This window comes from Rhodamnia argentea, chromosome 10, assembly GCF_020921035.1.
Source record: "Rhodamnia argentea isolate NSW1041297 chromosome 10, ASM2092103v1, whole genome shotgun sequence".
In the NCBI taxonomy this organism is placed as follows: Eukaryota; Viridiplantae; Streptophyta; class Magnoliopsida; order Myrtales; family Myrtaceae; genus Rhodamnia; species Rhodamnia argentea.
This window is the reverse complement of record NC_063159.1, coordinates 12,175,681-12,194,657: the sequence shown is the minus strand read 5'-3', so window position 1 is coordinate 12,194,657 and position 18,977 is coordinate 12,175,681. Positions and strand designations below refer to the sequence as shown.

Below are 18,977 nucleotides of genomic sequence, written 5' to 3'. Positions count from 1 at the left end.
TACTGATGCGCTGTGCTAGCAACGTAATACAATACAACTTGCTTTGAGGATATGGTAATAAGACATCGCCGTGCTTGTTTAGTTCTTCGGAACGCGAGTCCCGGAGTCAATGGTTGCCGATTTTTGTTTAGTTAGCCACCAAACACTAATCAAATTTTTATAGTTAGATTAGTTTAGCATGTTTAATTATTTATTATTGGTGTCATTAGACAGAAGACAACTTTGCTAGACACATGATGTGTCTGTGAAAGAACCCTATGTGGCTCACATGAAAATGAACCCTTCATGTGAACTCTTCCCTTGTTTTTCAGCTGATCAATGTCCCCGCGGGCCTTCAAATAAATCTATGACCTGACCCAAAAATCAGGCCATGTTTGACTTATGTCGACTAGGAATGATGTCATGGTCATGGGGCGCACATGCCAACCGACTCGGCCCAATCAGGCCTCCTCGGGAGGATACTGGAACATGTTGAATGATGGGTTGACGATGCTGAGACCACCGTCGATGAACAGGTTGTGGCCGCTGACGTACCTCGCCTCATCGCTTGCCAAGAACAGGGCGGCGTTCGCAACGTCCTCCGCCTTCAGCGTCAGCCCCTTCAGGTTCGACAATGAGTCCATGGTCGCCTCCAGCTCCGCCGGGCCCAAGCCGACGAACTTGGTCGCTAGCGGCGTCACGCAGGCATACGGAGACAGGCAGTTGACCCGGATCCCGAACTGCCCCAGCTCCACCGCGGCGTTCCTCGTCAGCCCCAGCACCGCGTGCTTCGCGCATGTGTAGGCGTGCGAGGCAGCGCCGCTGACACCGGAGCTCATGCTGGCGGTGTTGATGATGCAGCCGCGCCGTGTCGGGATCATGGCCTGTGCCGCATGCTTCACCCCAAGGAAGACGCCTGTGACGTTCACGGCGAGGACGCGATCAAAGTCGACCTTTTCATTGTCGATGATGCGGCTCTTTTTCGGGTCGACGATCCCAGCGTTGTTGAACATGATGTCAAGCTTGCCGTAGACGGAGATGGCCTCGGCTGCGGCGGCCTTGATTTGGGACTCAGCGGTGACATCACAGTGGATGAAGGAGGCGGTGTCCTGGCCGAGGGAGTCGCAGACAGAGTGGCCGAGCGCGTCATTGATGTCGGCAATGACAACCTTGGCGCCGTGGTGGGCAAAGACTCGTGCCGTGATCTCGCCGATTCCACTGGCTCCTCCGGTGATTAGCGCAACCTTTCCATCTAGCCTGTGAAATATGAGAAATGCATTAAACAAGAAGGCTGTTTAGTAACTCAAATCCATTGTGGCAAAATCTCATTTGGTGATGAATTAGCCAATCAGCTTGCTGATGGCGCGATTCGATCAATTATCCAGTTAATCAACATGCTTAGTGGAGCTTGAGCATAATAAATTAATGAAGCAGGAGCACAAATCACTCACCTTTTAGTGACGGCGGAGATGAATGAAGAGCCCGCCATTGTTGCACATAAAGTGTAGAGGAAGACTTTTGTTGTTCTTGTTGTTGTATAGGACAATTAAGCACCTAATTCACCATTAAAAGAATCGTCACTGATTGTAAAATATAATCGAGCGGCACAATTGAGATCTGCTTTTACGAGGACTCATAAATTACTAAAGAAACGAAAGAAATGACGCAATAGATTAGTAAATATTTACCAAATAAATGGCAATATTGTGAGTATCTTAGATGGCAGCATAGAGAAAAAGATGTAAATAAGCACTCGAATTGGGTTCGCACTGAAAAATGGGAATTCTGATGAAATCCCATGTACATTTCGTGTGGTCGCATGTCAGCTTCGGCCACTTTGTTTCCCCAAAAAAGGAAAGACCTATGTTGTAATGAAGAGCCAATACCTACTATTAATTCATAGAGGCTTTGCCCGAATGAAAACAAAATGGCATCTTCCTCTTGTTCGATCGAAACAGATCCTTCCCCTCCCTACCTCTTTTTAACGGGGCTCCATTATTTCCAGGCATCGAACCCGACTTGCTTGGGGCGGACCATGACTCGATCAAAATAAGAGCCGGCCCGCTCGCCCGCCTCCGCTTTATGCTCGTCTTTATTTGTCGAAAAAGCGGGCCTCCGTACCCTTTGTGATTTATGACGCTCCTTGAAACACAATCAAAATCACGCTCGTAAATCATGCAATCCGTGCGGTGAGAGAGTATTTCTATGGATGGATCCGGCAATCCTCTGGCTAACGGATCGTATAGTTCTGCTTCCCAATTGAATCAACAAAATGACAAAGACGGCCGTGCAAAGAAACTAATAAAATTGGTGGAGGAGGTTGAGACTCCGAAAGGAACTCTATTCAAGAATCATGCGGCGAGCGCTTGGACAGGACAAGAGAGAGAACCCAGGAATCGTTCGGATCCAAGCCGACCGAATCGTTCCAATGCGGCGGAAAAACGTACCGGGACAAATATAACATCTCCGAGATTACGTGGGCAATAAGGCCCAAACAGAGACCCAAACTCCTCAGCCCAATCCTTTGATATCTTCGGATACAGTCTATCCAATTGAGAAGTTTGTTTCTTAAGGACGATTTACATCGCTTTTTTAAGTTGTCGTCGAATTTTACATTTGAGGCTATTACAAATCCTTTGTGGAGAGAATTTATGGCGGCAGAAATTAAAGTACTCAAAGATAATGAGATTTAGACTCTGGCAACTTTGCCGGAGGGTAAGAAACCCATAGGGTGCAAGTAGGTTTACAAAATGAAGCGTTGAGCTGATGGCGGTATCGAATGAGATATAGCTTGTCTTGTTGCGAAGGGATATGAGCTTCTATGAAACCTTTGCATCGATAACTAAAGGTCACTGCACTGCACTATGCCCGCTTGCAATTGCATTGGCGCGAAATTGGTAGTTGTGTCGGATGGACGTCAACAACGTGTTTCTACAAGGCGACTTGGATAAGATAGTTTATATGAAACCTCCACTAGGTTTCATGACAACGAGCTAGAATCATGTATGTCGATTATAAAAGTTCTTTCATGGCCTTTGACAGACATCTCGAAATTGATTTTCAAAAATCTCTAATGCATTGGGGGAGCATGATTTTTCTCAATCATTAATAGATTACTCGTAGTTCACCTATTCTCATGGCGTGCTTTTTTAGCCGAGTTAGTGAATGTTGACGATCTCATCTTGGCAGGAAATAATTCACAACCCGTGCAGCGTCCAAACGATCTCTTGATGAGTGCCTTTGTATCAAGGACCTCGGGCAATTAAAGTACTTTTGGGGAATTGAAGTGACACGGATGACGTTGAGATTATTTCTGTGCCAAAGAAAGTATGTACGTGAAATCCTATCGTAATGAGGCTTGCTAGCATCTAAACCAGCGACTTCTCCAATGAGGCAACAACGCTGGCTAGCTACAACAATCGGACCTAACATGACAAAACCAAGTCGTTATCAAAGATTAATGGGAAGTCTACTATATCCCACCATCATTCGGGGTGAATTATGTTATCATGTCCACGTAACTTTCCACCGCAGAAGCAGCAGTGGAAATCCGATACGAGTTCTTCGATATCTGAAGAAAAATCAAAGACAAGGGATTCTGTTATTGGTCCCGACTGCACTTTGCTTGATTACCTTTTGCGACTCCAATTGGCAAGTTGCCCGATCACTCGACGATCGTTTAGTAGTTATTTTTTCACGCTTAGTGGTTGTTCAGTCTTTTGGAGAACTAAGAAGCAGAACATGATATCGCAATCCTTTGTTGAAGCTGAATATTGCGCTGTTGGTTGCAAACTTTACTTGCCTCTCTCGATATATAGCACAACAAACCGATGGGTTTTTATTGAGATAACCAAGTCACCTTACACATCATGACAAACCCGATATTTCACAAACGAACAAAACATATTGAGATTGACTGCCACTTTGTACGGAACATTTAAAGTCCGGGGCAACTAGAACCCCAGCACATACCCACTTACTTCAACTAGCATACATTTTTACCAAGGCATTCGATCCAGATTGGTTTACATTTCTCGTCAGCAAATCGGGCATTCGTGACCTCCATGCGCCAATGCAAGGCGGAAGCCTGAAGGGAGTCAGAGCACCAAAAGTTTTATATGATATAGCTCGTTAATTGGACGGTACCAGCTGCAAAGGACAGTTTCTCTGCTCTGGATTGTTTCATGTGTGATTCTGATTCAAAAGATTATCGTACATACTAAATGGACCATAGGTAGGGGCAATGAGTTTATTTAGCTTTTTTTTTTTTTCTTTTTTGGGGGGTCGGAAACAAAGTTAATTTCGTTCACCGACACATTAATTCCCTCTTGCATGCCAAAGTCACCTTAAGCCGATTTATAGCATTTAATAATGACCATCACACCTTATGCTCTTTGCCTTCTTCTGCCTAACAACGTGAATAGCTGTGTACATAACAGAAGTGTGACTACCGATGCGCAGTGCTAGGAACGTAATAAGACAACTTGCTGCAAGGATATGGTAATAAAACATCGCCGTGCTTGTTTAGTTTTTCGGAAGCCGAGTCCTGGCATCAACGGTCGCCGATTTTGTCTAGTTCGCCACCAATCACTTATCAAATATTTACAATAAAATTAGTTTAGCATGCATTACCTCGTACGCCTAGCCTGTTTCATTATTAACTATTGGTAATTTGGTACTATTAGACAGAGTACAACCGAGCTCGACACACGAGACGTCTGTGAAAGAATCCTATGTGCCTCATATGAAAATGAACTCAATGTCACCGTGTGGGCCTTTAAGTCCACGACCTGACCCGAAAATCAGGCTATTTTTGAATTATGTCGACTAGGAATCATGTCACGGTCATGGGGCGCACATGCGAACCGACCCGGCCCAATCAGGCCTCCTCGGGGGGATACTGGAACATGTTGAAAGATGGGTTGACGACGCTGAAGCCGCCGTCGATGAACAGGTTGTGGCCGCTGACGTACCTGGCCTCGTCGCTCGCCAAGAACAGGGCGGCGTTCGCCACGTCTTCTGCCTTCAGCGTCACCCCCTTCAGGTTCGACACCGCGTCCATCGCCGCCTCCAGCTCCGCGGGGCCCACACCGACGAACTTGGTCGCCAGCGGGGTCACGCAGGCGTACGGCGACAGGCAGTTGACCCGGATCCCGAACTGCCCCAGCTCCACCGCGGCGTTCCTCGTCAGGCCCAGCACCGCGTGCTTCGCGCACGTGTAGGCGTGCGAGGCAGCGCCGCCGATTCCGGAGCTGAGGCTGGCGGTGTTGATGATGCAGCCGCGCCGCGCCGGGATCATGGCCTGCGCCGCGTGCTTCACCCCGAGGAAGACGCCGGTCACGTTCACGGCAAGGACGCGATCGAAGTCGGCCTTGTCGTTGTCGATGATGCGGTTCTTGTTCGGGTCCGCGATCCCAGCGTTGTTGAACATGATATCAAGCTTACCATAGACGGAGACGGCCTCGGCAACGGCAGCCTTGATTTGGGACTCATCGGTGACATCGCAGTGGACGTAGGATGCGGTGTCCTGGCTGAGGGAGTTGCAGACGGAGTGGCCGAGCGCGTCGTTGATGTCAGCAATGACGACCTTGGCGCCATGGTGGGCAAAGACTCTTGCGGTGATCTCGCCGATCCCGCTGGCTCCTCCAGTGATTAGCGCAACCTTGCCCTCCAGCCTGTGAATTTTGAGAAATGTATCAACATCAAAGCTGTTTAGTAGCTCAACCCCATAGAGGAATGCACAAAAAAGACTCTTGTTTTTCACTCAGAAGTGGAATTACCAAACAAAGTGGCAAAATCTCATCAAGTGACTAAGAAGCCAATCAGCTTGCTCATGGCGTGATTCGATCAATTATCCAGTTAATCAAGATGCTTAGTGGGGCTTGAGCATAATAAATTAGTGAAGCAGGAGGATGATTCACTCACCGTTTAGCGACAGCGGAGATGAATGAAGAGCCCGCCATTGTTGCACGCAAAGTGGAGAAGAAGACTGGTGGTGTTGTTGGGTAGGGTAAAATCTAATGATGAAGAGAGATCGAATGGAGCTTCTTATATAGGACAACGAAGCACCTAATTCACCGTTAAAAAAAGCATCGCTCACCGTAAAAATGTACTCTTTTGGAGCTCCATGTGCGAAGGTTCTCTTCCTTGGGGCGACTAATTGGAAATTCTTGGCCAGTCTGTATATTAAGAAGATTTTATTTGGACAAAATACACGTTGTGGTTGAACTCCCTTCTTACGAGGAATCATAAATTAGTAAAGAAACGAAAGAAATCACCTAATGGATTAGTAAATATTTGCTGAACGAACGGCATAGTAGAAAAGAGATGTAAATAAGCATTCGTCAGGGTTTTTACTCATAAATGGAAATTCTGATAAAATCCTATGTACATGTCGTGTGGTCGCATGTCAGCTTCGACCAATTTGCTTCCAAAAAGGAAAAGACCTATGTCGTAATGAAGAGCCAATACTAACTACAAAATTTTGTAGGCTTGTCAGATCAAAACAAAAAGGCATCTTCCTCTTCCGCGATTGGAGCAGATCCCTCCTTCCCTTCCTCTTTGACGGACTAACATTATTTCCATGCATCAAACCGACTTGCTCGGGGCGGACCATAAACTTGATCGAAATAAGAGTCGGCCCACTCGCCCGCCTTCGTTTATGCTCTCATTAATATATTTGAAGAGGATATTTCAATTCGGATATACTGAAGGTACATCTATCGAAACCTACCTAGATGAATTTAATAAACTCATAATGGATTTGAAGAACGTCGGAAATGCACTTGATGATAAAGAACATGACATGATATTGTTAGCTTCTTTACATTACAGGTTCACGTTGCCTTGTCGTCGACCGAGGCAGAATACATGGCACTAACCTTTATAGCGAAAGAGGCGATATAGTCATAGAGTTTGCTCTTGGACTTTGGGTTAGAATAGAAAAGTGTTTATATATATATTGTGATAACTAAGGTGCGATATATTTGGCGTATAATCCGATTTATCATGAGCGAACGAAGCATATTAATATCAGGTATCACTTCATTCGAGATGTTTTGGCGAAAGATAAGGTTGTTGTGAAAAAGATAGTGATAGCAGAGAATTCAATAGACATGATGATAAAGCCCGTTTCTTTGGGGAAGCTCAAGCTCTGCTTGAGACTAATTGGCGTCTGTAGAGAGTAATCGCCTTTCGAGACGGTAGGAAAGCAGCACGGATAATGAGCACTATGAGTTGATTTTAAACATCAAGTCAAGATAGAGAATTGTTAAATTATATCTCGAATTTGAGCTCGTTACGAAACTCAATATTGATTAGACTCTTCGCTCTTGATTATTATTTCCTTTTGGTACGACGGTGTTTTTCGTAATTACCCAAGGTGACAGAACTTGGACGTCTTTTTCTTTACTGCAAAGAAAAGAGAAGGCTTGGTTTGGCCATTCAAGGAGGAGGAAAAAAGAAGGCGTGTGGGCCCAGAGAAAGGAAAAAAAGGACGAACTGCGATTGTTATTTTCGGCCGTACGAAGGAGTTGCGATTACACGATTCGTGCGTGAGTTTTTTTATTATATCCAATTGAGTTATTTTATCTATAAATATTTTGAATTTGAGTATAATATAAGTGCGAAACGCACGAACATATTGAGCGATTGTAACTCTAATTCTCCGATTATAGTAAATTATTTTTGTTAACTTTTTCCGTGGATGTAGGTATCAATATTGAGATCGAATCACGTAATCACCGATGTCTTTTACTGTTCATCGTTATTTCTTTGAACTTTTCGTGTTGACTTAATTTGTAAAATCCTGATTAGTTTCCACACGTTATATTATAATAATGTTGGAAAAAGCGGGTCTCCATACCTTTTACGGCTTATAACGCTCCTTGAAATATGATCAAAATTACGTCGAGGCGGTTCAAGAGTCATGCGATTCGTGCAACGAGAAAGTATTTATATGAATAGATCTGGCAATCCTCTGCCTAACAGCTCGTACAGTTCTGCTTCCCAAATGAATGAACAAAATGACGAAGACGGCCTTATAAAGAAACTAAAAAATTATTGGAGGAGGTTGAGATTCCAAAAGCAACTCTGTTCAAGAACCATAACGCTTGAACAGGACAAGAGAGCGGACACAGGAATCATTCAACTCCAAGCCGACCAAATCGTTCCAATGTGGCGGAAAACGTACCAGGACAAGCATAACATGCTCAGCCATATAATTGCGGGTGCCTCATCCTCTCCAGATGGGCTCCTTTCATAGTGCTTTCACTGTGAATGTCTACCGTTCTCCCCCCTCCCAGTAGTTTGATTGCAATAGCTGCTTCCGCTATTTTTATCCTTGTAAATCTCAATGCTTCCTGACTCAGCTAACATTGACTCCGCTATCAGTCGATAGGTGAAAACTGCTCCTTTGTCAACTCGATTCTACTGTCTTCTCATAGTCAATGCTAAACGATTTTGCTCATAGTCAGTATCTAATCATATATGATGGTTAACATACTGTTTACTCACTCCTTATCGAAGCCCAACATGTTCTACTGATCAACCATTTCTTGCAGTCGATCTTAACTTTATTTGGGTGACGACTCTGCTTTATCTAACCACCCGACTTAGGAGATTCCTCTTTAGCTAAATAGTCTTTTAACACTTTCTGATCCCCATGGCCCAAGTTAATACTACATTCAAATTGATAGTCGATATATAGTCAGATTAATTTTGACCTATTGACATCAAAATTGGTGTTTCCAGGATGACAACAGAAGTAAAGTAGCTTGGTTTACTTGTGATCTAACCACTATGATCGGCGAGGCTATTACGAATCTACTGAGCTAACCGCGCTCGACGGTTGCGTTGCAAAAGGATTATCACAAGTTGAGTCCAAATTTTAGTCCTCTAAGTATCGTTGAATATGTAATCAGGTCATCAACTTTCTTATTATGCAATCGAGTCATCTCCCTCTCTCTATTTGTATAATCGAGTTTTTCTTTCAATCTACATTAGAAGTGCTGTCAAATTGCTGACTTGGCATTGCTAAAATGACAAAAGATAAATATTTGGTGCTGATGTGGTACCACATTAGTTTCATAAAAAACAAAAGTAAGGATCAACCCGACCCAATCAGGCCTCCTCAGGGGGATACTGAAACTTGTGGAACGAGGGGTTAACAATGGTGGAGCCGCCATCGATGAATAGGTTGTGGCCACTGATGTACCTCAACTCGTCGCTTGCCAAGAAAAAAGCGGATAATTTTTCCGCTCTGTTCTGAGCAGCGTTGCTCCTGAATAAGTTCATGAATCATCAAACGGCCGATCTTGATGAGCCCATGTAAATTATATAATCTTCAGCAGCTCCTTTGATGTGGTTAAAGCATAGCTAATGTCCTTAAGAGGAGTCTTTATTCCTACAATCTGATCATGAGGTGTCTGGGCTTGAGGATTTTTTTTTCTGTCCGCACCTTAGATGAAGAGATCTTTACCTTACAGTATTCAAGACATGACATCTATCATACCCGTCAAATATGTAACAGAGAGCTAATTTAAGTATGGGAAACTTATTCAGAATGACCAAGAGATATGAAGATATTGGAAAGAATCTGACAGGTTATCAATCAACTAAATATATCAAAATAATTTACTCGAGAAAATGCTATGTATCTCATGGGAAAAATTAATAATTTTGCTTGGAGGAGCTGAAAGAAAGGAAATTGGTTCTCTTTTGCAAGGATGGAGATAGTACCAAATTAATTTACCTCCATTAAACTGTTGTTGCTAATAGAACCTAGAGCGCCACCATTTTGCTCTGTCACTCTAAGCCTTTGGGAAAATGACGGTGATCTTCTCCTGTGACTGCCTGTTCCAGATTGTTCCATCCCCTGTATATAGGAAAATGCATTAGTTGAAAGAGAAGTTCACCTGGATTGACTTTGCCAGACATTGGGAATCAATAACCAATACGTACCCTGGAATAGGAGACTCCTCCATCAATTTCTCGTTTCCATCACTATGTTAATGTACGACACGTCTGAGCAAATGTAATATCACGATACATGGCAAAAATAGACTGACAAATACATGTTAAAAACATTGACAGACAAATAGATAACAGACAACATAAGTTCAACACCTCGTCTTGCATGTAAATATGCATTAAGTCGATAAGTTCAATTAGTGAGACTAAGGTTTCATGACCAAAGTAACCACAAATCATGCATATATGCGTCAAGCTCCTAGTGAGGGACATGGTCTTACATGTGAGGGCAATGAAATTATCGTGAGGCTAGCAAAGGAGTCTTGAACTAGCTGCTGCAGAACTTTTTGGACACAACGATAATGAGGTGTAGCAATCAATGAAAATGGGCAATTTAATCTCAACTTGAGCAATAAACGCCAAACATCTATATTATAAGAGACTCTTGTTCTAAGCAAAGCCAGATGCCAGCACAAAACAAAGATCAAAGACAAAGTTTCCTACTACATTTCTTTGTTAGCATAACAACCCCACATGAAAATTTGTAATTTACCTGAAACAGGACTGTGAGATGGATCGGATGAATGTGGAGGGAGAGAACCTTATTGCACATAGTTGAAAGTCCTCTCTCTCCTGCTTCCCTCCTTCTTCAACCTTCTTTCTTCTGATCCCTCCTCCATTCCCGGCAATGGCATCTCATTCATTTCCCAAAGAGTAGCTGCCAGCTGCCCGGCTGAAACTGACTTTCCCTTTGCCACTTTGAGAAGGTGAGTACTTAAGTGACTCAACAGTCCTTTGTGCCAATGATGGGTATCATGAGCTCAATAGCCTCTCCATGGGCATCAGAATGGCCAACCAACCCGTTTTACCAGTTAAAATGGCTCTCTTAAGTCTGTAATTGTGGACTATCGATGATGAGTACAAAGCCAGTACCCACATTTTCCAATTTTAGTAGGGATCGAAGAATCCATTGGTCGATTACTCGGCATTGTATGCACTTGACTAGATTTAGATCTGGAAAATCTAAAAGCACCACCAGCGAGCAAGAAAATGTGACAAACATGTTCCTTCAAGAACACAGTAGTGGCGAACACTCAACAGCTAAAAAGAAAATGAGAGAAGCTACTGAGATGAACTCAGAAGTGTTTTGAACAGAGACAGGTTTCAAAAGAATCGAGTAAACGTTAGCTGTTTTCCAACTGTATGACTTTCACTTCTCTGCAAACCAAAGTGGTTTTAGACATCAAATCAGGAAGAATTCTGAACTAACGCAGCTAGGCTCACTTCTGCCAATCTGAGTTGAACACCTAATCAGGTAGACCCTAACTCCACCGTGTAGTTCTCCTCAAATCCCAGGTGCCACACAAACTTGTCCCAGTGCATGCAATCCCATGGCACCAAATATTAGAAGGCGTGACATGCTTAAGTGATGCAATAGTGAAATTGGTTACTAAGAAATCCAGCTGCAACCAGGGACTTTTCTAACTCCCCTCTCCTTCATTTGATTCCGGAGAAGAGAAACATCCACCCACCGATCAGCAGCAGCGTATATGTTGGACAGAAGCACATAGTTTCCACCATTTTGAGGCTCAAGCTCAAAAAGCCTCCAAGCAACCACCTCCCCTAACTCAAGGTCACCATGCAACTTACTGGCCCCTAGAAGTGCACCCCATGCACTAGCATTGGGCTCCATGGGCATTGTGTTCAATAGCTCATAAGCTGCATTTAGCCGTCCTGACCGGCTAAGGAGGTCAACCATGATCGCAAAGTGATCAGGGGAGGGGACTATGGAGTACTCATTTTTCATCATCTCAAAGAAATGCATACCCTCACCTACAAGTGCAGCACAGCTACAAGCAGTTAAAATAACCGTGAAGGCCACCTCATCAGGATTAATTCCTTCCTGGAGCATCCGCATGAAGAGATTCACTGCCAAAACCCCACATCCATGCATCGATAGCCCCTGTATCATGGAACAATAGGAAATGATGTCTCGCTTAGGCAATATTTCAAACAATTCTGTCGCTCTCTCAATGTTCCCACATTTTGCATTCATGTTTATTAGAGCTGCAACAACATGAGCTGTCTCGAGAGCAATTGAACTCTCGCTTAAATAAGAATCGACCCACTTGGCTAACTTCCCACAACCTATTTGGGAACAAGCTGACATCAGGCCAACCAACGTGAACTCATCAGGCTTGATATTCTTTGACACCATCTCAACAAAAACCTTCACAGCTTCATTTGGTAGACCATTTTGTGCATATCCCGAAATCATTGACGACCAAGCAAACATATCCCTCACAGGGGCTTGATCAAACAAAGTCCTTGCGGAAGCCATATCCCCAGCCTTTGCATACCCATCAATCATCGCTGTAAAAGTAACCACGTTCCTCTCAGGCATTTCCTCAAAAAGTTCCCTAGCACTCCTCAGATCACCCACTCTCGCAAACCCGCTGATCATCGCATTCCACGACTTCACATTTCTCAGCGGCATTTCCTGAAACATTCTCCTGGCCTCAACCAAATCCCCAGCACCGATGTAACTGACAACCATAGCCGTCCAAGAAACCACACTTCGCTGGGGCATAGTGTCAAACACCTTCCGCGCGCACTCTATCTCGCTACACTTGCCGTACAAATCAACCAGACTCGTGCCCACAAAGACGTCCTTGTCAAGACCACTCTTCACAACACTCCCATGAACCCCGCTCCCGTCTTTCACCCTCATCTCACCGGCACAAGATTTCAAAACCAACGGGTATGTGAACTTATCGGGTACGGCTCCAACTCTCCTCATGCGCATGAAAACCGAGAGTGTCTCGACCCAGGAAGCTCTCTCGCAATACCCTTTAATGAGAGAATTCCAAAGGACGGGGCTTGGGTCGAGGATGCAGCTGAAGAAGCGAGAGCAGTAGGAGAGAGAAGAGAGGGAATAGGAGAGGCAAATGAAATGGGAAGCGACGAACTGGTCTTGCTCGAGCCCTTTGATGATGATCTGGGCGTGCAGCTGGTGAATGTGGGCGGAGTTCTTGCAGGACTTGAGAAGGGTGACGATCGAAGGCAGCTTATCGGAGACAGGGACGCGAGTCGATAAAGAATGGAACGGCATGAGGATTGAGAAGGCATTGCGGCTCCAGTTTGCTAAGACAAGCAATTTCTCGGGGACGTTTGGGCCTTTCCCGGCAGATGATATCAAAATCAAATGCGCAGTAGAGTGTGCATCGGTCCTGCTCCAATCGGGAAGCCGATCGGATCGGACCGAATCGGTTGATTTCGGTAATTCTTGATAAATCGGTCTAATTTCCGATTTCATTTTGGAATCGAAAATAACTGATCCAGTTTTCGATTCTACATAAGGTATCAGACCAGTTAAGATTTCTTAAAACTTTTTTTATTTTTTGATAATGAAATGAAAAAGAGAAGTGCAACGTAGGAACTTTCCATAAGATCACCTAGAATAGTACTACTCAAGTATGTTTAACTTCGGAGTTTTGATGGGATCCAATATATTAGTGCCAGTATGATCGAATCCAAGCATGCTTAATTTTTTTATTCTAAATAAAACCCTAATTAGTATGTTATTTTTTCATTTTAATGTTGAGAAATTCCAATTTGTAGGGAATAAAAAGAAATAAAAAAAAGAAGAAAAAAAAATCACCAATTACGAGAGCGATCCAGGAACCAAAACGGAGCGTGTGGGCCAATTCGTGGTTCCACAAACTAGCATCGATAATGCCTGATCCAATTTCAAATTTCAGGAGGTGAACCGACTCATATTGGAACCTATTACCCTTACAAATGGAGGATAAGACTAAAAGATACCGATCCTCAATTTTCTTTATAATTCATTTGTCTTAATTTTTTTTTCCTTTTTAATCGTATACTTAATTGATATGTAGACACTAACTAATTTTCATTTTTCAATCGCATACTTCATGCAGATTATTTTAATTATAGTTTCCTACATACATAAAGAGTTCGCTTCAAGCATTACCCACGATTTGAGAAATGTTGTTCTATTTTTTTTTTTTTTTTGTCCCAAACAGAAAGGTTATGTTTACTAAGACTCGCTTACAAAATCCGTATACTAAATAATGTGACAAATTCTTTTTAATAGTTGAACATAGCCTATTCATTTAATTGAATTCTACTGGTTCGCTTATAATTTACGATCCGAACTTTCTAAATCGATCTTAATATAGATTTGGTTGCACAATTAGCCATTTTTAATCAGCCAGGCTCTCACTTGATCCGAGTCAAACCCCATGTAGAACATTGTTTCCATCAGATCAGATGTTCTACAATCCACAATGACAAAAAGCCGTTCAATGGTAAGCAATGGCATGGCATCTCCTGTTCATTCCATATACTCAGAAGGGTCAAATGCAGAGGAAGTTGAGGCGTGCAACTGTGCAATTTGAGGTTAGGATATGAAATGGATGGGGAGAAGACAGTTGACAAGCTGGAGAGAACTAGTAAACAGAGCAAACATGACAGATCGAATCCAGAACAGCCAGTTCCGAGGGGTAAAAGTAGCAGCATTTCCTGTGAACCTCGTTGCAGCGTTCAAGTTAGGTTGCAACAGGGCAAAGCTCTAATCACAAGACTGGTTTACTGCATATAACCATTGAAATGGACTCGCCGTCATGCTGCTATGCAAGACAACGAAAAGGTCGAGCAATGCAATTGTTATGGAGAGAATAAGCAGTTTGATGCGAAAGAAGCAAGCCTGAGAAAATAAGAAGTATACGGGTAAAAAAAAAGTACGGATTTGCTGGCTCATAATAGTTCATCCTATACATAGGCAACTTCACTCAGTTACAAAACGAAAGCTCTCTACAGCGCAAAAACTCCTCGTAGAATATACTGCTAATGCTTCTGCCTCGCAGGGGAAAAACACATTCAAACACTGCTCCTCTCATTCCAGCCGCAAGTAAGAAATCGCTTCCGCCACGACAGCTCAGCATCCCTGCTCTCTCATCTCATAGACCACTTAATTGTTACTGAACCTTCATTTAGCATCCATGGCCACCGAGTCAAATGGCTCTAGATGATTACGACAAATGTGCAAGTCAAGGATACTGAATTACTCAGCGCCTAGATTTTCTGACATTGTAGACATCAGTTCGAGCCTCAGCTAGCCTCGACTTCCCCACACAGCCGGGCACCAGATCGGTTCTCTCCTGAGCAATGTTGTCCACATCACTTGCAGGCTCTTGCCGTCGTCTCGTTGGAGTACCCAAAGCTCGCGGAGACCCAGTGGTAGGACCATACAGCATTCGATCCCTCAGACCCTTTACCAACTTGTATGCATGCATTTCATCTCCATAACCCTCCATCTGCAGCTTTTCCCAATCTAATTCGTTTCCGCCATTTTGAAACCTCTCTGTCTGAATGCCCCATTCAACTCCATCAGATATACTCCTCTGCAGGGAAGTACTCCTCCTCGGTGCTCTTCCGGAGGTTGACTTCCTTGCTTTCATCTCTTCTTCAGCTGGTGGGACAACATGAGTGTGGGTCCACTTGTAGCTCTTGTTATGGGGGTTCACATCAAATTGCATAGAATAAAGTTCACTTTCAGCAGAATCTTCTTTGCATTTGATCCCGTCTTCTATGTCTCCTCCATCGTCCTCATTTTCTTCACTGTAACGAGCACCGAGACAACTTCTACTCAAGTAGTCTGAGATATCTACCTTATTGGCATGACTTGGTGGGCGTCGACTTTTTTCTTTTGACTTTTTTGCTCCTAGAGAAGCTTCAAGTTGATTTCTCAATTTATCAATGGCAGCATTTTTCTCCTCAATTTGATACCTAGCCTCAGAATGCTTCGTCTGGACCCTATCCTCTCGTATCACATCAGCTAATTGCATTATCTCCCTTTCCTTCTCCATTCCTTGATGGATTTTCATAGTTTCCCTCCTCATGGCATCTGTCTCATCTTTCTCTTCACCAGTCCCAGCTAATTCGTCACAGACTTGTTCAATTATCTCTCTCGCTCTCTTCTCGCTCTCAAGTTCCTGAACTGCCTTGAGCAGAGAAGCCTTTGACTCAGCTAGTTCTTTTCCAAGTTTCTTGTTCAAGCTCTCAATCCGTGCCCTCAACTTCCTTTCTATTTCAAGTTCTCCAACAACAGACTCAATGGCAGCCTCAACCACTTTCCGCTCTTTGCTTCGCCATGCTGCCTTTTCTTCGGCAAAACACTTCATCAGATAATTTATTTCACTCTGTTCTGAGCGTTGTTCCTGGATAACTTGATTAATCATTAAGCGAGCCCTCTCAAGTTCAGCGTGCAAAGCTGACATGACAGACATGCTTGACGAGGGCCGATCTTCAGGGCCCCACATACGATTTATAATCTTCAGCAGCTCTTTTGATGTGGTTAAGGCATTGCTAGCATCCTTCAGACGAGTCTTTACTCCTACAATCTGGCCATGAGGTGTCTGGGCTTGAGATTTGTTTTCTGTCTGCACTTTGAATGAAGAGATCTTTAACTTACCGTCTTCAAATTTTTTACTATTGTATCTATCAAACTCATAATTACAATTGTAACAGACAGCCAAATTAAGTATGGGAAGCTATATTGTTTATTCCAGATGACAGAGATATCAAGAAATTGAAAGAATCGGACAGGTTATCAATCAAGTTAACATTTTGGAGAAAACCCTATGTGTCTCCAGGGAAAAGTTAATTAACATTGCTCGAAGGAGCCAAGAAAAAGGAAAACGATATCCTTTTCCAAGGATGGAGATAGTCCTAAATTGAATTACCTCCATTAAACTGCCATTGCTAATAGAACCAAGAGCGCCACCATTTTGCTCTGTGACCCTAAGCCTTTGGGAAAAGGATGATGATCTTCTCCTGTGACTGCCTGTTCCAGATCGATCCATCCTCTGCAAAAATAGGGAAATGCACTAGTCGAAATCGAAGTTCAGCTGTATTGACTTTGCCAGAAATGGGAATTTGGGAAACTCTAGTGGTAGGAGACTCCTGACTCAGTTTCTCCTTTACACAATCATGCTAATGCACAACACATCTGAGGAAATATAATATCACAAAGTACGTACAAAAATAGAGAGACTGATGGATGATAAACAAAATTAAGTTCCAAAACTCAACGTGCTGGCAATTAAGCGTAAACTAATAACTTGATCTGCCATTGAGGCTAACCTTTCACAACACAAGGTAATCACAAAGCAGTATTCTGCCTAGATACACACTCGAACAAACATAAAAAGCAAATACTTGTCTCATATCTGTAAATTGAGGATGACATATAGCACTGGATGGACAGGTGCTATTTGGATCTATTCTCAACTTTAGGAATAAAAACCAAGGGTTAAATCATAAGAGACTCCTCATCCAAGGAAAACCAGGCAATAGCACAGCAACAAAGATGAAGAACAATTTCCTACTTGATCTCATTTTTGGCTAAGTAAGGTATCCACACAGAATTTCTAATTACCTCCGAAACAGGACTGTGAGACGGATCAGACAAATGTGGAGGGAGAGAACCTGAACGCACTGAACTGGCAACCCTCTCTCTCCCTCTCCCCTCCTTCTTCAACCTTCTTCCTTCCAATCCCTCCATCACTCTCGGTGACGGCATCTCATTCATTTCCCAGAGAGTAGCAGCCAGCTTCCTCGCTGAAACCGGCTCCTGAAGCTTCCCTTTGCCACTTTGAGAAGGTGAGAACTGAGGGGATTCCATGGTCCGCTGAGCCAAAGATGGGGATTGGGAACTCATCAGCCTCCACGCGGGCATCGGAGTGGTAGAACCACCTCTTTTACCAATTAAAATGGCTCTCTTGAATCTATAATGCTGGACTGTAGATGACGTGGACGATGCGGCCGGCGAAGACCCACGTTTTCTAATTTTAGCAGGGATAAGAGTATCCATGGCCCGATTACTTCTCGGCATTGTACGTAGTTGGCTTGATTTAGATCTGACAAATCTAAAAGCACCAAAAGTGAGCAAGAAAGTGTGATCCCAAAAATAGTAAAAATCTAATCCAGAGTTCGCTGCGCTTTCTCCTGAAGCAAAATTCAAGAACACGGTAGCGGACAGCACGCGACAGCAAAACGAAAAGCAGAGAAGCTACGGAGATGAACTCGGAACCGATTTGCACAGAGAAGGGTTTCAAAAGGAAATACTGTTCTGTTTTTTTTCTCGTTTATTCCATCTTGAAGACTAACACGGAGCACAAGGAACTTATGCTCTCAATTTCATTGCGCATTTACTAAAACAGAGTTCACCTCCGGCAAAATCAGCCAAATCTCCAACGAGAAAGTGCAATGAAACATCGAACTTAAAGCTACGGGAAATAGAAAAGCGCAAAACATCCACAGGAACACACAAGTCATCATCTTTTTGTTTTTCACTCCTTCCTATTTGCACAAGAGCAACAGCAATACAATGCGAACGAGATCTGCGATTTCAAGATCGTACCTTTCTTAGTTCATGAGCGCAAAGATTAGCTTGGGATGGCACACTTGCCGACGAGAGCTGAGACAGAGCCGATTGCGAGCAGCAAAATGCAGAAAAGGGAAAGGGCCTCGAACCCTTTAAGAAGTCGCGAAAATATCGGAGAGCTTTCTCGTGTTCCTCGAATGGCTTCTTCGTCTACGATTACGATGAAGAGGGAGGGTGGACAGTCGACCAGTCACCATTCACCATTCACCGACCTCTTCATTACATTAGAAGACCCGACCAAAAAAAAAAAAAAAGCAAGCATTACATTATAAGCTCGTAAAGCATAAAAAAAAAAAAAAAAAAAATGCAACACCGTCCGTATCAAGTCAAATCTTCAAAATATACCAATAAGAATCTCAAATTGATACATTGTTATCGCATTTATGATTGCATCCACAGTACATTTATCATAAGTTTATTTTCTTTTCGCAAGGATTTTCAAATTGATACACTCGTGTCATGTTTATCCCATAATAATTTTCGAATCATGAAAAAACTCAAATATAAATATTCATATGAAATTTGTCTCAAACTAATTTTCATATGAAAATGACAG

The 18,977-nt window shown here is 43.2% G+C and overlaps 4 protein-coding genes across 6 annotated transcripts; all 4 read right to left on the bottom strand.

The window, feature by feature from the left end:
- Nucleotides 1-288: 288 nt before the first annotated feature.
- On the bottom strand, nucleotides 289-6,009 carry LOC115753930 (secoisolariciresinol dehydrogenase-like). Of its 2 annotated transcripts, XR_004016918.2 has the most exons (3): nucleotides 5,905-6,009; nucleotides 4,755-5,654; nucleotides 289-332 (listed from the first exon to the last, which is right to left on the bottom strand). XR_004016918.2 is itself a non-coding variant. In XM_030692795.2 (2 exons), the coding sequence occupies exons 1-2, from the start codon at nucleotides 5,940-5,942 to the stop codon at nucleotides 4,859-4,861; spliced, it is 834 nt and encodes a 277-aa protein (XP_030548655.1). In that variant the 5' UTR covers nucleotides 5,943-6,009; the 3' UTR covers nucleotides 4,742-4,858. The 2 variants fall into 2 exon arrangements, 1 of the variants encoding a protein (XP_030548655.1); XM_030692795.2 differs by lacking the exon at nucleotides 289-332 and having other exon boundaries at nucleotides 4,742-5,654.
- On the bottom strand, nucleotides 426-1,514 carry LOC115753931 (secoisolariciresinol dehydrogenase-like). The gene is made up of 2 exons (XM_030692796.2): nucleotides 1,431-1,514; nucleotides 426-1,236 (listed from the first exon to the last, which is right to left on the bottom strand). The coding sequence occupies exons 1-2, from the start codon at nucleotides 1,466-1,468 to the stop codon at nucleotides 441-443; spliced, it is 834 nt and encodes a 277-aa protein (XP_030548656.1). The 5' UTR covers nucleotides 1,469-1,514; the 3' UTR covers nucleotides 426-440.
- A 5,118-nt stretch (nucleotides 6,010-11,127) lies between the features above and the next one.
- Nucleotides 11,128-13,161, bottom strand: LOC115753865 (putative pentatricopeptide repeat-containing protein At5g37570). Its single transcript, XM_030692702.2, has one exon. It carries the CDS (start codon nucleotides 13,058-13,060, stop codon nucleotides 11,399-11,401), a length of 1,662 nt encoding a protein of 553 aa, XP_030548562.1. The 5' UTR covers nucleotides 13,061-13,161; the 3' UTR covers nucleotides 11,128-11,398.
- A 1,545-nt stretch (nucleotides 13,162-14,706) lies between these two features.
- On the bottom strand, nucleotides 14,707-18,631 carry LOC115753864 (uncharacterized protein At5g41620). Of its 2 annotated transcripts, none has more exons than XM_030692699.2 (4): nucleotides 18,398-18,631; nucleotides 17,414-17,903; nucleotides 16,719-16,841; nucleotides 14,707-16,415 (listed from the first exon to the last, which is right to left on the bottom strand). In XM_030692699.2, exons 2-4 carry the CDS (start codon nucleotides 17,867-17,869, stop codon nucleotides 15,042-15,044), a joined length of 1,953 nt encoding a protein of 650 aa, XP_030548559.1. In that variant the 5' UTR covers nucleotides 17,870-17,903; nucleotides 18,398-18,631; the 3' UTR covers nucleotides 14,707-15,041. The 2 variants fall into 2 exon arrangements, with proteins under 2 accessions (XP_030548559.1, XP_030548561.1); XM_030692701.2 differs by having other exon boundaries at nucleotides 17,414-17,894.
- Nucleotides 18,632-18,977: the final 346 nt, after the last annotated feature.

Excerpts from the sequence above, each read along its gene's own strand:
- LOC115753931 (XM_030692796.2), bottom strand. The coding sequence starts at position 1,468 with ATGGCGGGCTCTTCATTCATCTCCGCCGTCACTAAAAG. Across the intron at positions 1,237-1,430 it reads ATCTCCGCCGTCACTAAAAG|GCTAGATGGAAAGGTTGCGC; the intron begins GTGAGTGATTTG and ends CATATTTCACAG.
- LOC115753930 (XM_030692795.2), bottom strand. The coding sequence starts at position 5,942 with ATGGCGGGCTCTTCATTCATCTCCGCTGTCGCTAAACG. Across the intron at positions 5,655-5,904 it reads ATCTCCGCTGTCGCTAAACG|GCTGGAGGGCAAGGTTGCGC; the intron begins GTGAGTGAATCA and ends CAAAATTCACAG.
- LOC115753865 (XM_030692702.2), bottom strand. The coding sequence starts at position 13,060 with ATGCCGTTCCATTCTTTATCGACTCGCGTCCCTGTCTCCGATAAGCTG.
- LOC115753864 (XM_030692699.2), bottom strand. The coding sequence starts at position 17,869 with ATGCCGAGAAGTAATCGGGCCATGGATACTCTTATCCCTGCTAAAATT. Across the intron at positions 16,842-17,413 it reads CTCACAGTCCTGTTTCGGAG|AGGATGGATCGATCTGGAAC; the intron begins GTAATTAGAAAT and ends CTATTTTTGCAG. Across the intron at positions 16,416-16,718 it reads GCAATGGCAGTTTAATGGAG|ACAGAAAACAAATCTCAAGC; the intron begins GTAATTCAATTT and ends TTCAAAGTGCAG.